Source organism: Aquarana catesbeiana, linkage group LG07 (assembly GCF_042186555.1).
Source record: "Aquarana catesbeiana isolate 2022-GZ linkage group LG07, ASM4218655v1, whole genome shotgun sequence".
NCBI classification, from domain to species: domain Eukaryota; kingdom Metazoa; phylum Chordata; class Amphibia; order Anura; family Ranidae; genus Aquarana; species Aquarana catesbeiana.
In genome coordinates this window covers 228,267,054-228,292,347 of record NC_133330.1, presented here as the reverse complement: position 1 = coordinate 228,292,347, position 25,294 = coordinate 228,267,054, and the positions used below count along the sequence as shown (strand labels likewise).

Below are 25,294 nucleotides of genomic sequence, written 5' to 3'. Positions count from 1 at the left end.
AAAGGAGGGGGTGGAGGAGAGAGGTGTGGCAAAATCACCACTACCAGCATTTTGGAGGTATGGTGGCAGAACAAGCTCCAACAATACTGCACCCTGTCCTGCATCTTTCCCAGCTGCCAGCAGGGTTACCCAGTGCACCATGAAATAAAGGTAATGTCCCTGTCCATGCCTGCTGGACCATGAGTCAGCAGTAATATGCACCTTACCACTGACCGCCCTGTCCAACGAGGCCAAGACATTGCCTTCCACATGTCGGTAGAGAGCCGGAATGGCCTTCCTAGAAATAAATTGACGTTTGGGAACCTGCCACTGAGATACCACAAATTCCACAAATTCTCGAAAGGGGGCAGAGTCTACCAGCTGAAAAGGCAGCAGTTGGAGTGCTAGCAATTTAGCCAAACTAGCATTCAGCTGCTGAGCATGTGGATGGCTGGGACCAAATTTCTTTCGCCAGTTTAGCAACTGGGGTAGGGAAATTTGCGTGCTACAAACGGATGTTGGTGTACCGCTAGCAGATTGCCCACAAGTGCTTGGGACAACTAATTCTACACCTTCATTACTCTCAGTGCAGGTCTCTGAGAGGACTGAAGTTATAGTGGAGTTGGAGATCCCAGCTGATGAGGAGCAAGGAGAGATACGCCTTGTTCTTTGATGTGGGTCTTTTAAGTACTGTTGCCAAAGGACTGCATGGGAGCTCGACATATTTCTGGTCAAGCATGTGGTGCCGAAGCGGCTGCTCTTTTGGCCACGCTTGATACGCTTCAGACATACGTTGCAAACAGCAATGGTGTGATCTGCTGCACATGTCTCAAAAAAGGCCCACACCAAAGAACTTTTGGAAAAACGCATGGAGTCAGCAGTGCCCTGCACATGCGGAGCTCTGCAGTGTGATACAGTCAGTTGCCTGCCCTTAAGCTAGCCCCTGGAGGGCATCCTGCCTCATTGGAGATGTGCCTCCTCCTCCCCTCTTCTATCTGGCACCCACGTAGAGTCAGTGACCTCATCATCCCCTCCATCCTTGCCACTGGAGCAAACCTGGCAGTATGCTGCAGCTGGGGGAACATGACTTCCAGTTTCTTGTCCTTCTTGGGCACCCCCTCTCACTGGGCTCACGTTACTGCCTTCATCCTCAACCTGGGTACCATCATCAGAGCCTTCAAAACACTGCGCATCCTTCTGCAGCATGTACCCTACACTGTGGTCAAACAGTTCAGGGGACTCCTCAGGGCATGATTGTGGGGCTAGGGAAGGAGTGACTGATGACATTAAGCCGATGGAAGAGGCCGCTTTGGCAGCTGCATTGGCAGACAAAGTACCCTGAGCCTGGGTAACAGAGGATGAGGAGGATGAGGACGGCTTGGTCATCCACTCTAACAACTCTTTTGCATGTTGTGGCTCAACACGGCCACCTGCCGAAAAAAAGGACAAGCGTGCCCCACGGCCACGTGCTGAGGATACACTGTGTCCATGACCAGTACTGTTGGCTGTAGACACAGAGCCTGCTTGCCCTCTTTTAGTAGGTATAGGCTTGACAAGCCTGTGTGTATGTGTATGTATGTATGTGTATGTATATATATATATATATATATATATATATATATATAGTCTAGTCAAGCCTATACCTGACTGTAGGCCATTCCTGGAGTACGTGTTCAAAGACACTTTCAGGCAGGTGACTCAGTGAGATGCAGTTCATAAAATATATATCCACTGCATTGTAGTCCAGCCAAGCCTATACCTGACTGTAGGCCATTCCTAGGGTACGTGTTCAAAGACACTTTCAGGCAGGTGACTCAGTGAGCTGCAGTTCTTTTATATATATATATATATATATATATATATATATATATATATATATATATATATATATATATATATATATATATATATATATATATATATATATATATATATATATATATACACACACAAGCCTGTGTGTGTGTGTGTGTGTATGTGTGTGTATATATATATATATATATATATATATATATATATATATATATATATATATATATATGAAATACACTGCAGCTATCTGAATCAACTGCCTGGCTGAAGTAGATTAGAAATAGTACAGCAGCAATGGTCTGCAGTGAGATCTAGCTAACTGAATAAACTGCCTGCTCCCCAAGTAAATTAAATGACACATTCTCTCTCTCTCTATCTCTCTATAACGCCAGCAACACACTACACAAGGCCGATGTGCAGGTGGCCTTATATAGTGTTGGGCGTGTACTTAACTCCCTGAGCCATAATTGGCCAAAGGCACCCTGCCTTTGGCCACTTATGGCTCTGTTTGCTTACGGCACTGTGATTGACCAAAGTATGCAGGTCATAGTGCATGCTTTACCAATCATCAGCCAGCACAGCACTGTGATGATGCAGTGCTTTATGGGCCGTGACGCACCGCTCGAATTTGGCGCGAACGGCCCATAATGTTCGATCTTCATCGAACAGCCGATGTTCGAGTCAAACTCATGTTCGACTCGAACAGTCAGCCCATCCTTAGTCAAGACTAAGGATGGGCTTTATATTCGGGTCGAACATGAGTTCGACTCGAACATTGGCTGTTCGTCCGTTCGCCGAACAGCCAACAATTTGGGGTGTTCGCGGCAAATTCAAAAGCCGCTGAACACCCTGTAAAAGTCTATGGGAGAAATCAAAAGTGCTAATTTTAAAGGCTTATATGCATGGTATTGTCATAAAAAGCATTTGGGGACCTGGGTCCTGCCAAAGGGGACATGTATCAATGCAAAAAAAAGTTTTAAAAATGGCCATTTTTCGGGAGCAGTGATTTTATTAATGCTTAAAGTAAAACAATAAAAGTGAAATATTCCTTTAAAATTCATACCTGGGGGGTGTCTATAGCATGCCTGTAAAGGGGCGCATGTTTCCCGTGTTTAGAACAGTTTTTGACATTTCTAAAGGGAAAAAAGTCAAGTAAAACTACTATTGCTAGCACCGGCTATAATGAATTGACGGTCCGGCAATACACATAAAAGTTCATTGATAAAAACAGCATGGAATTTCCCCACAGGGGAACCCCGAATCAAAATTTAAAAAGAAATGGCGTGGGGGCCCCCTAATTTCCATATTGTCCCTTCAGGTCTGGTGTGGATATTAAGGGGAACCCCGCGCCAACATTTTTAAAAAATGGCGTGGGGGTCCCCCGCAAAATCCATACCAGACCCTTATCTGAGCACACAACCTGGCAGACTGCAGGAAAAGATGGGGGGATGAGAGAGCGCCCCCCCCTCCTGAACCGTACCAGGCCACATGCCCTCAACATTGGGAGGGTGCTTTGGGGTAGCCCTGCAAAGCATCTTGTCCCCATGTTGATAGATGAGAAAAGGGCCTCATCCCCACAACCCTTGCCCAGTGGTTGTGGAGGTCTGCGGGAGGGGGGCTTATCGGAATCTGGAAGCCCCCTTTAACAAGGGGACCCCCAGATCCCGCCCCCCATGTGAATTGGTAATGGCTACCATTTCACAAAAAAAGTGTCAAAAAAGGTCAAAAAACACAAGAGACGGTTTTTGACAAGTCCTTTATTCATTTCTTCTTCTTCCATCTTCTTTCTTTTGGTCTTTTTTCAGTGTTCTTCTTCTTCCTCCATCTTCTTCTCCATCTTCTTCCTCCGCTCTTCTCGTCCCGCATCTTCCTCCGGCTCCTTCTTTGCTCCGTCCGCACGATCCGCCTCAGTGGGAGTCTTCTGCATGTTGCGCTTCGGTTCTTCTGACACTTCTTATATAACAGAGGGCGGGGCCACCTGGTGACCCATTTGTACCCCAATACCAATTCACATGGGCGGTGGGATCTGGGGGTCCCCTTGTTAAAGGGGGCTTTCAGATTCCGATAAGCCCCCTGCCCGCAGACCCCCACAACCACCGGGCAAGGGTTGTGGGGATGAGGCCCTTCTCCCCATCAACATGGGGACAAGGTGCTTTGGGGGGCTACCCCAAAGCACCCTCCCAATGTTGAGGGCATGTGGCCTGGTAAGGTTCAGGAGGTGGGGGCGCTCTCTTGTCCCCCCTCTTTTCCTGCAGCCTGCCAGGTTGCATGCTCGGATAAGGATCTGGATCTTTTAAATTTTGGCACAGGGTTCCCCTTAAAATCCATACCAGACCCTTCAGATCTGGTATGGATTTTGAGGGGGACCCCCACGCCATTTTTTTTAATTTTGGCACAGGGTTCCCCTTAATATCCACACCAGACCTGAAGGGCCTGGTATGGAATTTAGGGGGACCCTCACGCATTTTTTATTTTTAATTTTGGTTCGGGGTTCCCCTGTGGGGAAATTCCATGCCGTTTTTATCAATGAACTTTTATGTGTATTGCCGGACCGACAATTCATTATAGCCGGCGCTACTTTTTTTTCCTTTAGAAATGTCATTTTGCTGTCAGACTGTTCTAAACATGGGAAATATGCGCCCCTTTACAGGCATACTAGAGACACCCCCCCAGGTACAAAATTTAAAGGAATATTACACTTTTATTGTTTCACTTTAAGCATTATTAAAATCACTGCTCCCGAAAAAACGTCCATTTATAAAACTTTTTTGCATTGATACATGTCCCCTGGGGCAGGACCCAGGTCCCCAAACACTTTTTATGAGAAAAACTTGCATATAAGCCTTTAAAATTAATACTTTTGATTATTCATGTTCGTGTACCATAGACTTTATGGTGTTCACGCGTTCAAACTAATTTTTGCCTGTTTGCCTGTTCTGGATCTGAACTGGGGGGTGTTCGGCTCATCCCTACTCAAGACCCAGTAACCTAGTGGATGCTCTGTTCAAAAGGTCTCCAAGTCTGCTCTTGCCCCTAGATATTCCTTCACCATGTAATGCAGATGCTGGCGATGGTTGCTTGAACCGATCAGACCTTTGCGACGAGAGCTGAAAAATTGTTTAAAGGCATTGGTCAACCGGTCACCTTCTCCACCGCTGACTGAACGAAGCCTCAGCAATATGTTGTCCAGCACCAAGAAATGGTAACCTTCCAGGGCCTGGAAATGTATTGCACAAACCTTTCTTCAAGGACTCCTGAAGATGTTTCATCCTCTGCTCCCTCTGCGAAGGAAGGATGAGTTCTGCAACCTTACCCTTGTAACGTGGATCAAGAAGGGTTGCCAGCCAGAAATGATCTCTCTCCTTGATGCCACGAATCCTATGGTCCTTTCGCAGGATTTGCAGAATCAGGGAGGCCATGCAGCGTAAATTTGCAGAGGCATTTGATTCTGAGTCCTCTAGGTCACTAAGGATCACATAATCCGTAATTACCTCCTCCCAGCCACGTAAAACTCCTTGGGTTTCTGGGGACTGAAAACAATCCTTTGAAGACTGCTGCTTAATGTTGTCCTCTACATCCATGCTGACACAATCCTCCTCCTCCTCTACTTCTTCCTATGTGTTTGGCCGGCCCACAGAAATGCTATCTGGATAAAGGGGGTCTTGAGAGGTAAGGAAGTCCTCCTCTTCCTCCCACTGTTCTGCCTCAAGTGCCCTGTCCATGATTCCACAAAGCATGTGCTCCAACAGGAAGACTAGAGGGACAGTGTCACTGATGCATGCATTTACGCTGCTCACTATCCTTGTGGCCTCCTCAAATGGTGACAGGACAGTGCATGCATTCTTGATCAGTAGCCACTGACGTGGCAAAAAGAAGCCAAGCTCCCATGACCCTGTCCTGGTGCCATACTCGCACGGGTACTCATTGATGGCCCTCTGCTGCATGTGCAGCTGCTGCAGCATTGTCAACGTTGAGTTCCACCTCGTGGGCATGTCACAAAAGAGGTGGTTGGTGGAAAGGTTGCATTCACTTTGAATGACAGCCAAGCACGGGCATTGTATGACCGGCGGAAATGACCACAGACTTTTCTGGCCTGCCTCAGGAGATACTGTAAGCCTGGGTACCTGCTCAAGAACCACTGCACCACCAAATTCAGGACGTGTGCCAAACATGGAACATGGGTCAAGTGTCCCTGTCAGAGGACGGAGAGGACAACCATTCCTGGCTGAAGCTGGTGTGGCATCAACCACCTTTGAGCCTGCCCCTGCAGAGCTGACAGAATCTCTGCCCCAGTGTGTCTTCTGTCCCCTAAGCAGACCAACTCAAGCACCACATGGCATCTTTTAGCCTGACTACTTGCTTAGCCAAATCTGCAGAAGAGGTCATAGAGGAAGAAGAGGAGGAGGGGGTGGAGGAGATAACTGTGGCAGAATCACCACTACTAGCATTTTGGAGGCATGGTGGTGGAACAAGCTCCAAAAACACTGAACCCTGTCCCTGCATCCTTCCCAGCTGCCAGCAGAGTTACCCAGTGCGCCGTGAAGGAAAGGTAACATCCCTGCCCATGCCTGCTGGACCATGAGTCAGCTGTAATATGAACCTTACTGCTGACCGCCCTGTCCAATGAGACCAAAACATTGTCTAATGGCGTAGCTTCATCTTGAACATCCAAGATGAAGCTACGCCATTAGACAGGGCGAAACGCGTTTATGTCACAACGCTGTCCTGTCCCAAGACATTGCAAATATGGAGTGAGCTGTAAACTGAGAGTGGAGAGAACATGATTGATTCGAGCTACGGCAGTGGCAGTGGCAATGATCGCTCGCGACAACCTGCAAGAAGTTGAACGGATACATGTACACATCAGCTGCCGCGGTAAAAGGTAGTGAAAAAACTTGTCTTCCCGCCATCCAACACTATCTGAGTGACAATGCATAAACCGCATACGGAAGTCGCCACTACACTACAGACAGCGCTGACTTAGAGCTGGGTGGTAATGTATTGCTAAACATGCTAAACGTTTGCTAAAACCACCAAAGTTCACTAGCTCGTCAATAAGATTGACTTATTACGTGCTCTCCTGACACATATCATTAAGTGATATTGATATTATGTCCAACATTTTGGTTTATTAAAGCAGAATATTAGTGAACTAGTCGCCAATGCGACCAATGATACCTCTAGCGTTTTTGAAGTGCATTGGAAAAGGATTGGACTCCTGAAATTATTTGAATGATTTGAAGCTTGTTACAGATAATTGCAGCCTGGATGGAATTTTCCTGTGGTTTTGCCTTTTTCTGTCCATTATTCTTCCAGCATTATCTAATGCCGCGTACACATGACTGTTTTTTCCATCGGAATGAACTCTGAAGGTTTTTCTGCCGGAGTTCCGCTGAAACTGTCTTGCGTACACACGATCACGCCAAAGTCCGACCATCTAGAATGCTGTGACGTACAAAACGCACAACGGGACTAGAAAAAGGAAGTTAAGTAGCGAGTAGCCAATAGCTGACGTCTCGTACTTGCTTCATAGCATGCGTCGTTTTTGGTTCGTTGGAACAGTATACAGGCGAGCGGTTTTCCTGATAGGAACTGATTCTGTCAGAAAGATTTGAAACATGTTCTATTTCTAGGTCCGTCAGAATTTTTGAAAAAAAAAGTCAGATGAGGCCCACACACGATTGGAATGTCCACTGAAAAGATTCCGTCGGACTTTTCCTGCAGGAAAGTCTGACCGTGTGTACGCAGCATAAGGGATGAATGTACTGTTTGAAATTGTCAGCCCAGGTAGTTTTCTTTACCAATAATGAACATACGATTTTTTTCTTGTTCATTTTTTCCTCGATGACAAGCACATTACTTACCTTCACCTTTCTCATCCCCACTCCATAGTTGAATTAGCCCATTGCTAACCACCTACCAATTGATTGAAACAGGGAACATATTTGATCCCATTCCATCAAATTTAAATGATGTTTAAAATGTAGTGACAATGGACTAAAGCAATACGTCCGGACTTGTTCAGTGGTAAATGTATTGTTTTATGTTTGTCCTGTATGTTCAATTTGTCAGTAGTAATCAATTCAATGTCTGATTGTAGTCAATCAGTTTTAAGGTACTGCACTTTAATAGTATGATCTTTTTTGATACATTATTTACAATTGGTATAGAAATAAAGTTTTCACAATTTGATCTACTCTATCTTGATCGATAATTTGTTGCCAATAGTAACACCTTTTAGCCCGTCCTGATCGGGCTAACCTTTTTTCTTTTTATATGCTATATGGTTACAGCAACAACACCTCAATGGGTGAATAATCTAACGCTGGTCATTTCATGTATCTGACCGTGTATTAGTGGTAAACTTGTTTGTTCCCCCTACCCCTTTCCCCGTTTTTTTTCATATTAAATTAATATAGCAATGATTTTACTTTGTTATATGGTTCTAGGTGTTTGAGGTACCTTTCTCACTGTTCCACATAGGGTAAAGAGGTTGGGTGTGGGCCCTCTAGCAAAGATAAATTGCAGAGAAAACACCCTTGCACTGGGGAGTCCTATAGACAGAAATATTCAAAAAGGACAAACCTTTGGGGAATGAAGGAGTGGGGATTTGAGGTTGTGGAGGTGACATACCTTTTAATTTGTAAAAAATCAATAATCTCAGATGAGAGCAGCTTTATGATTTTTCTGGAAGCATTCAAAATTTGGGATGTCATTAGGTGAAAAGTTTATTTTATGCTGTAGGCCACATGCTGTCCAAAGCTCTGCATATGGTATCTCTGTGTTTCATCAAATCCAAGGAAAAAAATACTATGGTTGGTAAAGGAAGAGGTGCGGAAGCTAGTTTTCTTCAATATTTGACAGAGTTTTAAGGATTGCTTGACAATGTGGTTGTCTGTGTGTTTGTGCTAAGAAGGTAGGGTTAATAACAAAATGTAATTTGCAATATAGGTGGACTCCTCTGTTTATAGGATTACCCAAAGTACGGTCCCACTAGCTCATCTATATTGTACAGGACCTTAAGGAATAAGTGCTAGACATAAAGTATGTTCTCATTACAAGCTGTGAACCCTTTAAGGGTCACTATGGGATTAACTGGCTAGGAGGAGTATTTGTAGCAGAGGGGGATTTTGTGGGATAACTGTTGAGCCATGGAGCTTAAAAATGATGCAGCTTCTAACAACGTCTTGTTATCTAACCCATTCAACTTATGCAATGCACATAATGCATTAATTAGAGGCATTATTCTTCAATTAAACGGCTCTGAAACCAACAACTCAAGCACCTCTTAAAGTAAACCCATATACCCATATTTACACCTGAAGAGACAGCTAAAATTATAAATTATTTGCCAAATGGCAAATCTCCTGGTCCAGACAAGTTCACTAGTAAATATTATAAATTGTTCCAGACTATTCTCAGCCCATTTCTTAATGTCCTATATCATAAAGTGGCCATGATGTTATCCTTTCCTCTGGAAATACTAAAGGCCTATAGCGTTATTATACTAAAACTGTGCAAGAAACCCACTTCAGGCTTTACCTTTCAACAGAGATCACACAAAATCCAACTTTTTGCGAATGTTATCTTTTTGTTGACCAACCCAACCTAATCAAAAGTTTCAATAGAAACTTTTCTATTGAAGGCTCATCAGATTTTTAAGGTCTTTAGTAATCCCTTATTCTTGACCTAGAAGTAGACCGGTTTGGAAAGAGCCAGTTGTAATCATCTCTTCTCTACACAGATATTTCCTATATGGATATCACTTTATCCTCCAAAACAAATCCATTAGTGGATCTGAATTATAAACCACTTATTGAAAAACTTTTGAAGGAAATGATGTGCCTGGGAAAATTTAACCTGTCAAATTTTATATCTGTTCAGGAACATTCCTATTCCTCTACCTTCAAAATATATGAACACTCTGAACACCTTATACAAATGCTTTTTATGGAATGATAAAAAAGCTAAAAAAGCCCATTCACATCTTATCAAACATAGAAGAGTTGGGGGCATAGGCTCTATCAATATCATTGGTTACTCTATCCCAGTCTGCCTTGACCAGCTTAAACATTGGTTCCAACCCACTCCAGATATTATGTTGCTTGATATCTATCAATCATTGGTCCCTGGAGAACACCTTTATCATTGGCTGTTGATGGACCTCTAAAGAGTGATATCTCTGAAATATTACCACCTTCAATTCAATTCTCCCTCATAGCCTGGAGAACTTTGTACTCTGCTTCCCAGGGACAAACTCAGGTTTTTTCTTCATATATTTCAGTATCTTTGTTGGAACTGATTAAACCAAATATTTCTAAAAGCCTGTGGACTCATAAGGGTATCTCAATAGTTTTAGATCTATATGACCGAACCACTCTAGTTAAGAGCTTTGATGCACTTGAGAATGAATTTGGCCTACCAACAACAGACTTTTTTTAAATACCTGCAAATAACTCATGCCCTTTGTAACTTCCCAGATATGACAAAGTATTCATCTTCCACCGCTTGGCAAGGCATATCCTTATTTTACTATATCTTACACGATAAACTAAGCTTTCACAAATCTTCACCTTTTGTACAGTGAGAAGCAGACCTCTCTACTCTATACACTAATACCCAATGGCATGGAGCCCTTTATACTGTCTATAAATCTTCAAATTGAATAGATCACTGGGAACTGATGCAAAGGATTTTTTTTTTTATGATCAAACTTCTTCTCTTCACAATCCTCTTTTTGCTGGAGAGAGAGTGGGTCCACAGGCTCATTGATGACTGTATTATGACATTATAAGCACCTAAATAGTTCTGGAGGAAATATTTTCAATTCATAGCAAATATTACTGGAATTCTATTATCACCTACCATGGCATTGGCAATATTAAATCTGGGAATAGACAGGTTCACCTCATATTTCCACACTATCATCATCCACATATGTTTAGCTGTTGGAACAACGAATACTAGTCACTGGAATTGGCAGTTAGCACCTAGTTCTTCCAAAACGATTTGTATATGAAACATTGTTAGTCACTAGATGAATAAATACCCACTATTTGTAAAAGCTTGACAACCTTGGATTAACTGGACAGATAAGATGTCAGACACCTTTCTCTGATCTTTCTGCTCTCCCTGTGTACTGCACTTTATAAGGATTTCTTATTCTTTCCCCTTTTCTTTTACCATCTCATATGGTTTGCTATATTTCATCTACTAAGCATTGTTTGTACTTCTTTGTACAAAACTTTAAAAAATATGATTGAAAAAAAAAAAAAAAAAAAGATGCAGCTGACTCTGAACTCCCTCCTAGCTGCAAAGCCCTGCAGATGAAGTTTGTTGTGCTCATATTACATTTTGCTACTGTTAAAGTTACTAGGTACTCCTTTTATGCTGTGAAATAAACTGAATTTTATCTACAATCCAAGCATAGTCTTACATTGTGATTTCAAAATACCCTAATTGATATTTGCATAATGACACTTTTAAGCACAATTGCACTATTATGTGCTATAATATTTTATCTCAAATATTTTCATGTTTTACCCACTTAATACTGAATAAATAAGCATTTGCGCACATTATTTATTCTTTCTATGATTTCTAGGATCCTTACCAGGACACTTGCTCATAAAGGGTCCCAGTTAAAGTATGTTTTCCATATTCACATATCCCCATGTAGCTGTTTTGAAAGTATGTCTTCTATTGTCACAATCAGGACCTAATCAGGACATGAGCTTAAAAAACAGTTTTCTATAAGCCTTATTTCATGAATATTTCTTCACATAATTTCTGTTATAAGGCAGTCAAATATAGTATTTCTAATATATCTGGAAAAACATGTATGTTTTTCAAGTAGAAAATGCTAATACTTGTTGCTCTCCACCTATTAAAATGAACATAGACCTCCTACACAACGGGTGGTGCTGTACTGTAATATACTACAATTTGTTATCTTCCAGATGTGACTTCAGATTTACAGATATTGTCACTTTTATATAGTATATGTAGTTGGTCTACTAAATCAAAATTGTACTGTATATTAAATTGTCAGACTAGTTTATATTAATCAGAAATATGTTTTTGCAGAATTGTGAGAAACTGGAAAATAATTTTGATGACATCAAACATACGACTCTTGGAGAGCGAGGAGCACTCAGAGAAGCAATGAGGTAAGTCTGGGTTGCCATGGCAGCAGTCATCCATGTGGTAAAGCAAAAGTCATTCTTCATTATTGGGGGAACAAATGAGTTCATTGCCACCATTCAGCTCTGTTCTCCAAGGTATTAATTTGTCACTGGATAGGTTTCCCTTGAGGCTCCACTTTGGTTTAAAGCTGCATAAATAATAAGCTTCACTGCGCTGTAAAAAAAACCTAAATGTTTAATTGGTTGCTTGAAATGCTTAGGGTTCCTGTGAATTATATTTATTCTATGAATGAATAGAAATTCTTATATTCCACAAGGAGCATAAATGGCACATACTGAATAATTTAGCTAAGCTTTGTATTTATTAAAAATAAAGGAAACTATTTCATAGAACTTTTCAGTATGTGTTTTTAAAAAAATATGTGTGCAAACTTTTTTGAGGGTTTTTAATTCTTTATAATAAAGTAGGTCTTAAGTTAGAATAATAGTTGTGCAGTCTTGTAGAATCTACTCTCTTTGGACCAGAAGTATTAGGACTGAGGTGACCATTTTAGCGTTCAGTACTTTTGGACAGGTGCAGTCACAACATAGGATTATCTAACAACTGTGTTTGAGTGAATTTCATCTATGGAGGAGGGCATAGTGGTTAGAATATCTTAAAGTACTAAAGCCACAGCAGTAAAATCAGTCTGGGAGAATGAAAACTCCTCCTACAAGCTTTAAGCAGGTACTGATACAAGTCACAAGAATGCGCTAACTGCTGATGAAAAAAGGTTTTTAGCAGTTTATATTTATTAAAACGTTTGCATTTCTATGTTCTGTGTACTGTGGGAGACCAGATATAGTGAATTCAGGGTTCTGGGTTTAGTAACACTTTAACCAATACCCACTTGTTGTTTTCACTCTGATCTTTGCGATGTTGAATAAATTAATATATATACTGTGTATGTATGTGTGTGTGTATGTATGTATATATTTTTTTTTTTATCTAGAGGTGGGCTTGGAGTTAACATAACTGTTATTAATTTTGCAAAAGGTTGCCATGATTCCTGTTTTTCTCTGTGTTCCTTGTATATTGTGATGAAAGAATTATGAAACTTTGGTTGTTGACAGTTTCTATCCTGTGTACATGGGATTTTATTTGCTTATTAGTGTTCGCCTGGCAGAGACAGCTCCCCTATCCCCCCCCCCGCTGCAAGCTAAATACACCTGAAAGCATGCTGCATTGTGCCTATCAACATAAATCCTCATATGTATGTTGATGGCTGTAGGGAAATGTTGATGTCTTCATGGAGTAGCACAGAAATAGGCTAAAAAAAGCCAAACTTAAAACATAATGTATCATTCACTTTTTTAAGTTATTAAACCAGGCATTTATCTAAACTGTAATTCATTTATTTTACCTCCTCCTTCCTGGTTAAAGTGATCCTCTTGTTAGACGTAAACTGTCCAAAACAAATTCCCTGTAAAAGTAGAGTGTGAATATCTACATTTCCTGCTTCTGATGACACCATCCTCTGAGGTCTCTTGGGATAGCCTGGTTCTCTGCAGTGCTAAAGAATTCCTCCCATCGGCCTTCACATCACCACAGAGGAACCATTGAGCGCAGAAGGGGCACAGAAGATTGACACTCCTGGATATGTTGGTTACCTAGGAGACTTCTGAGGATGATACATCCTCAAAAGAGCAACATTAGACAGTGCAAATAGCAGGGTAGGTAAGTATTTACAATCTTCTGCTGCAGTCAATTCTTTATGAAGAGTATAAAGTATTTTCCTATTGAAATACAATAACTGAACAGCATAACAGCAGCAACATGTTTACAGTATTTTCTATTATCTTCTAATCCAATAATCCAAAAGCAGTTAGTACGGTAATATTTTTCAAAAAGGATTTAAGAGTTCTGTTATTGACTGAACTGCATTCAGAAATAAATAAATAAAAAAAAAAAAAAAATATATATATATATATATATATATATATATATATATATATATATATATATATATATATATACCTTGTTTAGTATTATATTTGTTTGATGTATTGGCTTTGTTTGGTCGATAAATTGCATTTTTCTGCATTATTGAGTACTACTGATTCTCTCTTACTGAAACTTAGAATTAAAGTCAAACCTCCCATTACAATGGCACACTGGAAATTGGCTATTACTTTTGTTTAAATACTAATGTACATGTTGTGTTTAGTTTGTGCTGTTCCTAGCTCTGCTTGCATCCATTAGCCACTCTCAGGTCATCAATTATCAGTAGGAGTCCATTCAGTGACCCAGAAGGTAAGTTTTAAAAGTATGTTGTGTCATGTGGAATTTATTGAGTATTATTAATGACTGATTCTACAGGACTGACAAGTGCAGTTGTTTTAAAAGTGAAATCATTACTAGAAATAGATGACCATTCTTTTTTTGCACCTATTCGGTGTGAAAATTGCAGCAGTAACATGAAAACTATGGTAAATGTATTTGCAGTAAACATTTCCATTAGCTATCCCTTTCAGTTTAGAAAAACTGGATCTAATTTATTAATGCTACCACACAGGATTGTCGCCTTTAAGATGTAATCATACTCTGTCTATAATTGTTCTAATTCATGTCAGCTATCATTACCACTATATTTTTGTACTATACTATTAGTAACAAACAAGGTCAATGTGCTCTAAATTTACAAGTCTGTAGTGAATGCTATTTACATACATATGTGCACATCCCACATAATCAGTGGGTGTACAAATTACATAGGGACTATACAAAAAAATACCAATAAATGGGGGTAACACATTGATTTGGTGTAATTGCTTTTGTTAGCTGGTGGGCATAACTCCTAAAGGCTGTATTGCACTTACCTCTTGGTACACCAACATGTCCCAAGGCAAAATGATCATTTAGTATCTTTGATTGAACATGGATTAGTTGGTGGTGGCAGATAGAGATCAGGTTTAGCAAAGTGAAAAATAAACCGGCCATATTTGCCCAGTTCTCCCAACCGAATACCTGCCTTTTTAGAATGTAAATAAAATGGTAAATTCCATATTTGGTCAATTGCATCACCCAGGATCACAGAGTCTCTTACAGCAGCACTGAGGATTTCGTAACTAAAGCTGGCCATAGATGGATCAAAATTCAGCCAATTCAGTGGGGAATTTCAATCCATCTATGGGTAGGGTGGTTGTACAGAGGTAGATTTCTCTGTCAACTTCTGTACAACCAGTCTATTGGAAAATTGTTGCTCGATCATCAGTTGGTGGTACTGATGAGTGTATTCTGATGGCAGGGAAATCTCTCTGCTGTCAGAATATAATAGTTCTGGGGGAGGGACTGAGTGTGTGAATGGGGGAATGGATTCATTGTCTTTTGTTTAACATGCTGAACAAAAGCAAATTAATATTGTGTGGGCTGCCTTAGTGGTGGTAGTGTAGCAGGAACGTATTGTTGGTGTGGTGGGTCATTGTGATTAATGATGAACCTACATTGGTCAATGACATGATTAATAGTGGATTTACAGGGAGAGACACTATTTGCATTTTTTATTCTTGCAACTAAAATGTTTTCACAATGTGGGTGTTTTTATTTACTTTCAACTGTTTGTGGGAATGGGTAAGGAGTAATAATGCCTGAAATTCTCCTTACGCTATGACTACACACCACAAAACTATATTGCCCTGCTGCACAACCATCACTAAATGGCAGATTCCTGGTGTTTTGATGACATACAGCAGCCAGGGATCTGTCATTTGCTGTGATCCCACTGGTGTCACCATCAAGTGGTGGGTTGTTATGACGAATCTGCATCAATGAATGATGTGACTGATTGATTTACATCAGGGAACCTTGTTCAAATTTTTTAAAATAAGAATTTATTAATTTTTTGTTTGTTTTTTGACTGTGTCAGTGTGTTTATTTCCATTTAAAATTTTTGGGAATGAATAATAAGGTGTACTAATTTATGCCTGTACTTATTCCCCTGAGGGGAGATACACTTGCACTAAAAAGGTTTCTATAGGTGGCTTCCAAATTCTTATTAATCCCCCCCACAAACTCCGACATACTTTTTTTTGGGGACCAGATATGGGGAACAGGTCCTTGTACGGTACCAAACGTTGGATTTATCAACCCCTTGCAAAGTATTTTACCAATATTTAAAACCATGTGGCCTGGGGAATGAGAAAAAGGGTATATTAGTAAAATACGCCAACACTGAAAAATACTATTACATTTTGAAAACAAATATAAAATGAACATATTTCACATTATCCAGAGATGAAGATCCATCTTCAATAACATTGGCCTGCTATCCACCAATGTTAAAATCGCTGCCCAGTAGGGATGAGCCGAACACCCCCCGGTTCGGTTCGCATCAGAACATTCGAATGGACCGAAAGTTTGTGCAAACTTTCGAACCCTGTTAAAGTCTATTGGACTCGAACGTGAGAAATCAAAAGTGTGAATTTTAAAGGCTAATATGCAAGTTATTGTCCTAAAAAGGGTTTGGGGACCCAGGTCCTGCCCCAGGGGACATGTATCAATGCAAAAAAAAAGTTTTAAAAATTGACTTTTTTTGGGAGCAGTGATTTTAATGCTTAAAGTGAAAAAATAAAAATGAAATATTCCTTTAAATATCGTGCCTGGGGGGTGTCTATAGTATACCTGTAAAGTGGCGCGTGTTTCCCGTGTTTAAAACAGTCCCTGCTCAAAATGACATTTCTAAAGGAAAAAAAGTAATTTAAAACTGCTTGCGGCTTTAATGTCATGTCTGGTTCTGGCCATATGGATGAAAATCATTGAGAAACACCCCTAGCCCATTACTAGCCCCTTTGGGTCTTGTATGGATATTAAGGGGAACCCCGCACCCAAATAAAAAAAGGAAAGGCGTTGGGTCCCCAGGCCCTATATACTCTGAACAGCAGTATACAGGCGGTGCAAACAAGACAGGGACTGTAGGTTTTTTGTTAAGTAGAATCTGTTTGTAATTTTGAACTGGTACATTCTTTACGTGTAGCTCCAGCCAAAAAATCTATTTTTAAGCTTTTGGGAAAACATAGCGAAGGATTATCACCCTTGTAACATTTGTTTTGCAGTCTGTGCACCTGTTCAGAAGATTTCACCTCACTTTCTGTCCCAATGACAATTGGATTTTGAAAATTTGGGGTTTTTAGTGAAACAATGAACTCTTACAGGAGAGAATTTCCCTTCCCAGGGGTAGATTTCCTCTCACTTCCTGTTGTCCTGTTGTCTCCTTCCGTTTGCAAGTAGGAGTCATTTGTAAGTTGGATGTTTGAAAGTAGGGGCCTGCCCTATATACTCTGCAGAAATTTGGGCCTTAGGTGTTGCTGTTGCCACAACACTGTAAGCAGTTACTCTTGGTGGGCGCAGGAATGGGCCCTGCTGTTAAATATTAGATCAAGAATAGTAATTGCATGCCCCTGTTGAACAGGGTCAGAAAAATTGGGCCTTTGGTAGTGGACGGTGTGGTGGTGTTGCCACAACACTGTAAGGCCTCACAGTTATTCTTGGTGGGTGCAGGAACGGGCCCTGCTGTTAAATATTAGATCAAGAATTGTAATTACATGCCCCTGTTAAACAGGGGCTGAAAAATTGGGCCTAATGCACTGGTGCTGGTGCCACAACACTGCAACCCCTCACAGATACTCTAGTTGGAGCGCAGGAACTAGCCCTGCTGCAAAGTATTGCATCAAAAATTGTAATTACACACCCCTGTTAAACAAGGGCAGAAAAATTGGGCCTTAGCCACTGGTGGCAGTGCCCAGAACCAAAATGTTCTTACAAGCTAGCAGCATGAACATTGAGGAGGAAGAGGATTGTCACTCAGCATGACAGGATAGTCACTCAGCATCAGCATAGGCAGTCTTGAAGGGATCTTACATTAAAAAAAAATATTTGGTTATATCAGCATGAGGTGCTTGGTAGCTAGTGGTGATCCAAGACTGATTCATTTTTATGTAGGTCAGCTGATCGACCGATTCAGTGGACAGGTACATCCTGTGATTGGTTACAAAGCCTCCAGAAGCACTGAATGTGCGTTCTGAAAGAATGCTGGATGCAGGACAGGCCCGTAGCTCAATTGCATACTGTGCAAGCTCTGGCCAGTGATCCATCCTCCAGACCCAGTAACCCAGAGGATGTTCGGTGGGAAAGGTGTCCAAGTCTGATCTTGCCCCTAGGTATTCCTGCACCATGTACAACAGACGCTGGCGATGGTTGCTGAAACCGATCATACCTTGGGGGTGTGGACTAAAAAAATTACCTGAATGCATCAGTCAGATGGCCACCTTCTCCACCGCTCCTTCTGTGACTGACAGGAGCCTCAGCAACACGTTGTCCCGGAGGACCAGGAAATTGTAACCTCCCAGGCTCTGGAAACGCGTTGCACAAACCTTTCTGCAAGGCCTCCCAAAGAGGTTTCATCCTCTGCTCCCTCTGCAATGGCAAGATAAGGTCTGCAACCTTACCCTTGTAACGTGGATCAAGGAGGTTTGCAGGATCAGGGAGGCCATGCAGCGTAGGTTTGCTGAGGCATTTGGTCCAGAGTCCTCTGGGTCACTAAGGACGACGACATGATCCGCAGCCACCTCCTCCCAGCCACGTACAAGTCCATGGGTTTCTTCAGACTGTAAATGATCCCTTGAAGACTGCTGCTGATGCTGAGTGCTAGGCCCCACCTCCATGCTGACTCAGTCCTCCTCCTCGTCCATCTCCTGTGTGATCGGCGGGCATGCAGGAACACTGTCTGGATAAAGTGGGCCTTGAGAGGTAAGGAAGTCCTCCTCTTCCTGCCTCTGTTCTGCCATAAGTGCCCTATCCATTATTCCACGCAGCGTGTGCTCCAACAGGTGGACAAGAGGGACAGTGTCACTGATGCATGCACTGTCACTGCTCACCATCTTCGTGGCCTCCTCAAATGGTGACAGAACAGTGCATGCATCCCTGATCATGGCCCACTGGCATGGGGAAAAAAACAAGCTCCCCTGACCCTGTCGCACAGGTACTCATTGATGGCCCTCTGCTGTGTGTGCAGCCGCTGCAGCATGGCCAACATTGAGTTTCACCTGGTGGGCATGTCACAGATGAGGCGGTTCTTGGGCAGGTTAAATTCCTTTTTGAGGTCAGCCAGCTGAGAACTGGCATTATATGCCCGGCAGAAATGCACACAGACTTTCCTGGCCTGCCTCAGGACATCCTGTAAGTCTGGGTACCTGCCCAAGAACCGCTGCACCACCAAGTTAAGGACATGAGCTAAACAGGGCACATGGGTCAGTTGTCCCTGTCGGAAGGCGGAGAGGAGGTTGGTGCCATTGTCGCAAACCATCATTCCTGCCTTTAAACTGGCATGGCGTCAACCACCTCTGAGCCTGCCCCTGCAGAGCTGACAGAATCTCTGCCCCAGTGTGGCTCCTATCCCCCAAGCACACCAGCTCAAGCACCGCATGGCATCTTTTTGCCTGCGTGCTTGTGTAGCCCTTTGAACGCCTACGGAGCACCGCTGGTTCTGAGGACAAATCAGCACAGGAAGAGGCCATGGAGGAAGAAGAAGAGGAGGTGGTGGAGGAGAGAGGTGTGGCAGAATCACCACTAGTAGAATTTTGGAGGCGTGGTGGCAGAACAACCTCCAACACTACTGCACCCTGTCCTGCATCCTTCCCAGCTGCCAGCAGAGTCACCCAATGCGCAGTGAAGGAATAGGTAACATCCCTGTCCATGCCTGTTGGACCATGAGTCAGCAGTAATATGCACCTTACTGCTGACTGCCCTGTCCAGCGAGGCATGGACATTGCCTTCCACATGCCGGTAGAAAGTCAGAATCACCTTCCGTGAAAAAAAGTGGCTTTTGGGAACCTGCCACTGAGGTACCGCACATTCCACAAACTCACTGAAGGGGGCAAAGTTTACCAACTGAAAAGGCAGCAGTTGAAGTGCTAGCAATTTATCCAAGCTAGCATTCAACTGCTGGACATGTGGATGGCTGGGAGCAAACTTCTTTCACCGGTGGAGCAACTGGAGTAGGGAAAGCTGCCTGCTAGAATCAGACGTTGGTGTACTGATAGCAGGTTGTCTGCAAGTACTTGGCAGTGGCACACCTAATTCTACACCTTCATTCCTCTCAGTGTAGGTTTCTGAGAGGACTGAAGGTATAGTGTGGTTTGAGATCCCAGCTGATGAGGAGGAGCAAGGAGAGGTCTGCCTTGTTCTTTGATGTGGGTCTTTTAGGTAGTGTTGCCAACGGGCTGCATGGGAGCTCGACATATGTCTGATTAAGCATGTGGTGCCTAAGCACTTGCTGTCTAGTCCAGACATATGTTGCAAACAGCAACGGTGCGATCTGCTGCATACATCTCAAAAAAGGCCCAGACCAAAGAACCTTTGGAATAATGCAAAAAGTCACCAGCGCCCTGCACTTGCGGAGCTCTGTGGTGTGATCCAGTCGGTTGGCTGCCCTCAAGCTAGCCCCTGTAGGGCATTCTGCCTCATTGGAGATGTGCATCCTCCTCCTCCTACTCTCTCCTATCAGGCACCCATGTAGAGTCAGTGAACTCATCATCCCCTCTCTCCTCATCACTGGAGCAAACCTGGCAGTATGCTGCAGCTGGGGGAACATGACTGCCAGTTTCTTGTCATTCTTGGGCAACCCCTCTCTCTGGGTTCACGTTACTGCCTTCCTCAAGCTGGGTACCATCATCAGAACCTTCAAAATGCTGTGCATCCTCCTGTACCAGACACTGTGGTCGAACAGTTCGGGGGACTCCTCCGGTGGGGCTAGGGAAGAGTAACTGATGATAACCTCGAGTCCAAGGAATAGGCTGCTTTGGCACCTGCATTGGCAGCCAAGGTAGCCTGGGTGACAGAGCATGAGGAGGAAGAGGACGGCTTGGTCATCCACTCTACCAACTCCTCAGCATGTTGTGGCTCAACACGGCCAGCTGCCGAGAAAAAGGACAAGCATGCCCCACGGCCACGTGCTGATGGGGATGCACCGTGTCCATGACCAACACTGTTGCCTCTAGACACAGAGCCTGCTTGCCCTCTTTTATTGGCCTGTGACTGTCTGCCTCTCCTTGTTGGCCTTCCAGACATACTGTCTTTGTTGAATTGGAATAGGTACACAAGGAATGGCCTGCAGTGAGATGTAGCTGCACAAAGCTGGGATGTATATATATACTGATTATACTGCAGCTAGCTGAATCGCCTGCCTGCCTGAGGTATTATTAGAAAGAGAACAATTGTCTGCAGTTATATTTGGTTGCACACTGCGCACAGGATACAGTACACTGACTGAAAATACTGCAGCTGCCTGCCTGAGGTATTATTAGAAAGAGAACACCAGCAATTGTCTGCAGTTAGCTTTAGTTGCACACTGCACACAGGATACAGTACACTGACTGAAAATGCTGCAGCTGCCTGCCTGAGGTATTAATAGAAAGAGAACACCAGCAATTGTCTGCAGTTAGCTTTAGTTGCACACTGTGCACAGGATACAGTACACTAACTGAAAATACTGCAGCTGCCTGCCTGAGGTATTAATAAAATACTAAGGCAAATAGCTGATTCTCTGTTAATTGAGGTAATCTGGCACCTTTTAGAAACTCTTTTATCTTTTCTATACTTTCTATTTCCTGTTGATCCTTTTGTTGTATTGAATATAATGTCCCATAATAATTTTGGAACACTTTACCTATTTCTGCTGTTAAAATACCATCTCCCCGGTACTGTTCTGTATTTTTTTCATATAATTTGATGATTTTTTTCTTCTTCAGTATTCTTGCCAGGTGTTTCACCATTTTATTTCCATATAAATATCTTTATTTTGCAATTCTTTTAAAGGCCCTACTTGTCTCCTGATCCAGTAGGTCTTTTAGTTAATTCCTTTTTATCACTAGGGCCTGGAGCCACTCCTCGTCTCCCTTTTTTATGCCCGTGTTCTAATTCATGGATGTCTTTTATTAACACTTCCATTTTTTTTCTTTCCTTTTTTTCCTTTGATCCTATCTCTATCGGGATAGCCCTAATATGGGCTTTATGGGCCTCCCAAAGGGTAACCTTCATTATCTCCTTTGTATCATTTATTTTAAAATATTGTTCTAGTTCCTCTCTTATGTTCTCTTCCTCTTCTTTACCCTGTATTAGTTCTTCATTTAATCTCCATGAATTAGATTTTTTTGGGCTACTGGTATCTTTATTTCCATAGTCACCGGGAAATGATATTGTTATTTCAATATTCGTCTTAGTCACCAACTCTAATAATCTATGTTCGACCATTATATAGTTGATCCTTGAGTACGTCCTGTGCACAGGAGAATAGAATTTATAGTCCTGTGTCTTAGGATGCTGCTCTGGCAAGTGCTAATTTTAAAGGCTTATATGCAAGTTAGGGGACCTGGGTCCTGGGACAAGGTTTTTGGGGGCTACCCCAAAGCACCCTCCCAATGTTGAGGGCATGTGGCCTGGTACGGTTCAAGAGGGGGGGCGCTCTCTCGTCCCCCCTCTTTTCCTGCGGCCTGTCAGGTTGTGTGCTCGGATAAGGGTCTGGTATGGATTTTTGGGGGGACCCCACGCCATTTATTTAAATTTTGGCCGGGGCTCCCCTTAATATCCATACCAGACCTGAAGGGCCTGGTATGGAATTTAGGGGGACTCCCTACGTCATTTTTTTTTTTTTAATTTTGGTTCGGGGTTCCCCTGTGGGGAATTCCCATGCCATTATCATCAATAAACTTTTATGTGTATTGTCGGATCGGCAATTCAATAATAGCCACGAGTAGTTTTAAATGACTTTTTTTCCTTTGAAATGTCATTTTGCTGTCAGACTGTTCTAAACACAGGAAACATGTGCCTCTTTACAGGCATACTATAGACACCCCCCAGGTATGAAATTTAAAGGAATATTACACTTTTATTGTTTCACTTTAAGCATTATTAAAATCACTGCTCCTGAAAAAAGTCAGTTTTTAAAACTTTTTTTGCATTGATCCATGTCTCCTGGGGCAGGACCCAGGTCCCCAAACACTTTTTATGACAATACCATGCATATAAGCCTTTAAAATTAGCACTTTTGATTTCTCCCATAGACTTTTAAAGGGTAGATGAAAGGGGGGATTTTGCGAGCCACAATGTTATATTGCCTCATATGTGGAAATCACCTAGCTGCCCATGCAGAACACGTTTCATATGCCGTGCAATACAATGTATACAAAAGATACGCTGCGCTAAGGTGAAAATATCAATCTGGAGATTATTAATGCATATGAGATATACTGAAAATATTGCATAAGTGGCTTATCCAGCCACAGCAAGGCACAAAGGATATATATAAAAAAAACAAGTGATTTTAAAGTGCAATGTGTAAATGGTATACTAGATGTATACCATTAGAATGAGAGTAGCGATTACTAAACTACTAACTGTATATATAATGAATGAAAAAAATCATTTATGTAATCTGAGATTTACCGTGTAAAAAATATATAAATATATCACAGTGATAAGTGCAAAAATACAACAAAGTGCCAAGTGCCAAATCCAAGATGTGATACATGATTGTTATACGTGATTATTAAAGTCCAATTTATGAAAGTAATGCACATAAAGTCCATAAAAACAGTTCATAAAAAATCCAACGTGCGTGCATTAATCATAGTGCTTAGTGCTCAGAATGCCATGCTCAAGTGCCATCCAGTGACCCCCCGGGGACAGCCGCTCACCTCAGAGCGTGCAACTCAGCTGTGAGACTGAGTCTAAACATGCTTATGAGCCATCCCACGGCTCAGTGATGGCATCCAGCTACACAGTTTTCAGCAGCAACTCCACAGTTAGGAATAAAGGAAAAGAAAAACTGGATAGTGTGATATCGTTTATAAACATTTATTAGAATAAAAGCTCCCCACATTAGGGTACTCACATTTGCAAGTTGCGTGAGTGCACCAATCTGATAAAAGTCTCCAAAGTTTGCCTCAAAGTTTGCCTGTCAGGAGAGATAAGCTGTGCATCGCATCTCAGTGGAGTGAAAGGCTCCTTGATCCATCCTGGCCCTTCCCCTATGCGTGTTTGACACAGGGTCACGTGTCTTCATCAGGGATAAAGGGTGTTTCGCGGCTTTCAAATTTGCCACGAACACCCCAAATTGTTTGGAGATCTGGCGAACAGACAATGTTCGAGTTGAACATGAATTTTACTCGAACTCGAAGCTCATCCCTAGTGGTGACGCCTCGTATCCTAGCTCAAACCAAGCTGTTTGAAAATTTGACAACGGTTAGTGTTTAATTGAGCGCTGTTGACCACTTGTAGTTAGGTGGTCCACAACTGAGGATAAGAGGCTCTGTGTTATACTTGTGCACAACGGAAAATTTAGTTTAGTTTCGGTTCATTGTCATTCGTAAAATACATATTTTTTTCTGTTATATTCGTTGTGTTAAGTTAATTCGTTTTCAGATAATGCGTTATTTCTGTAGAGTGTCGATATTCGTTATACTGAATCTCGAATCATGACGATTTCATTCGTTATATCCACTATAATTTCTTTCGTATTAGTTATATTTATGTATGTATGTATGTATATATATTCATGATAATGATTCGTAGTTTGGAAAGTCGTTTGTTTATTGAATCTATTAACACACACAATGACAAATCTCTTCTCCTCTGCTCAAATACAATACAACACCCTTCTTACTCAGTTCTCAGGAATGCACTTTGCCAGTAATCCAGCACAAAATTAATCAGCTGATTGGACTGTAAGATTTACTTTGAGTTGACCTTTTGTTTCATTAGATGTTTAACGAACTACCAAATCATGTCAAATTCCTTCATTATATCCGCTATAATTTCTTTCAAATTAGTTGAAATTCGATATTTATGTATGTATATTGATTTGTGATAATGATTTGTAGTTTGGAAAGTCGTTTGTTAATTGAATCTATTAACACACACAATGACAATATCTCTTCTGCTCTGCTCAAATACAATACAACACCCTTCTTACTCAGTTCTCAGGAATGCACTTTGCTAGTAATCCAACCTCCAGCACAAAATTAATCAGCTGATTGGACTGTAAGATTTATTTGGAGTTGACTTTTTGTTTCATTAGAACGAATTACCAAATCATGTCGAATTCATTCGTTATATCCGCTATAATTTCTTTCGTATTAGTTGAAATTCGTCATTTTATTATTCAGACATTCGGATGCATCCTAATGTCCGAAAGATGCAAAATTCGGCCGAATTTTGATTCATTACGAAACGAATTGCACATGTCTACTCTGTGTGTTGTGGTTCAGGTGGAAGATTCTTTCATCACCCTTTTGTGATACTGTACACACATCAGAGGTGCCTTCCT

The 25,294-nt window shown here is 41.9% G+C and overlaps 1 protein-coding gene across 4 annotated transcripts in view; it reads left to right on the top strand.

Annotated features, from left to right (window-relative positions):
• The window catches only part of DPYD (dihydropyrimidine dehydrogenase), a 2,813,802-nt gene that overhangs the window by 458,681 nt on the left and 2,329,827 nt on the right, over positions 1-25,294 (top strand). For 3 of the 4 annotated variants that reach the window (XM_073593091.1, XM_073593089.1, XM_073593090.1), the window contains exon 3: positions 11,878-11,960. In XM_073593091.1, the coding sequence (XP_073449192.1) occupies positions 11,878-11,960 (83 nt within the window). Of the gene's footprint in view, positions 1-11,877; positions 11,961-25,294 lie in introns of those variants that run through there. The other variant, XM_073593093.1, reaches the window with a different exon arrangement.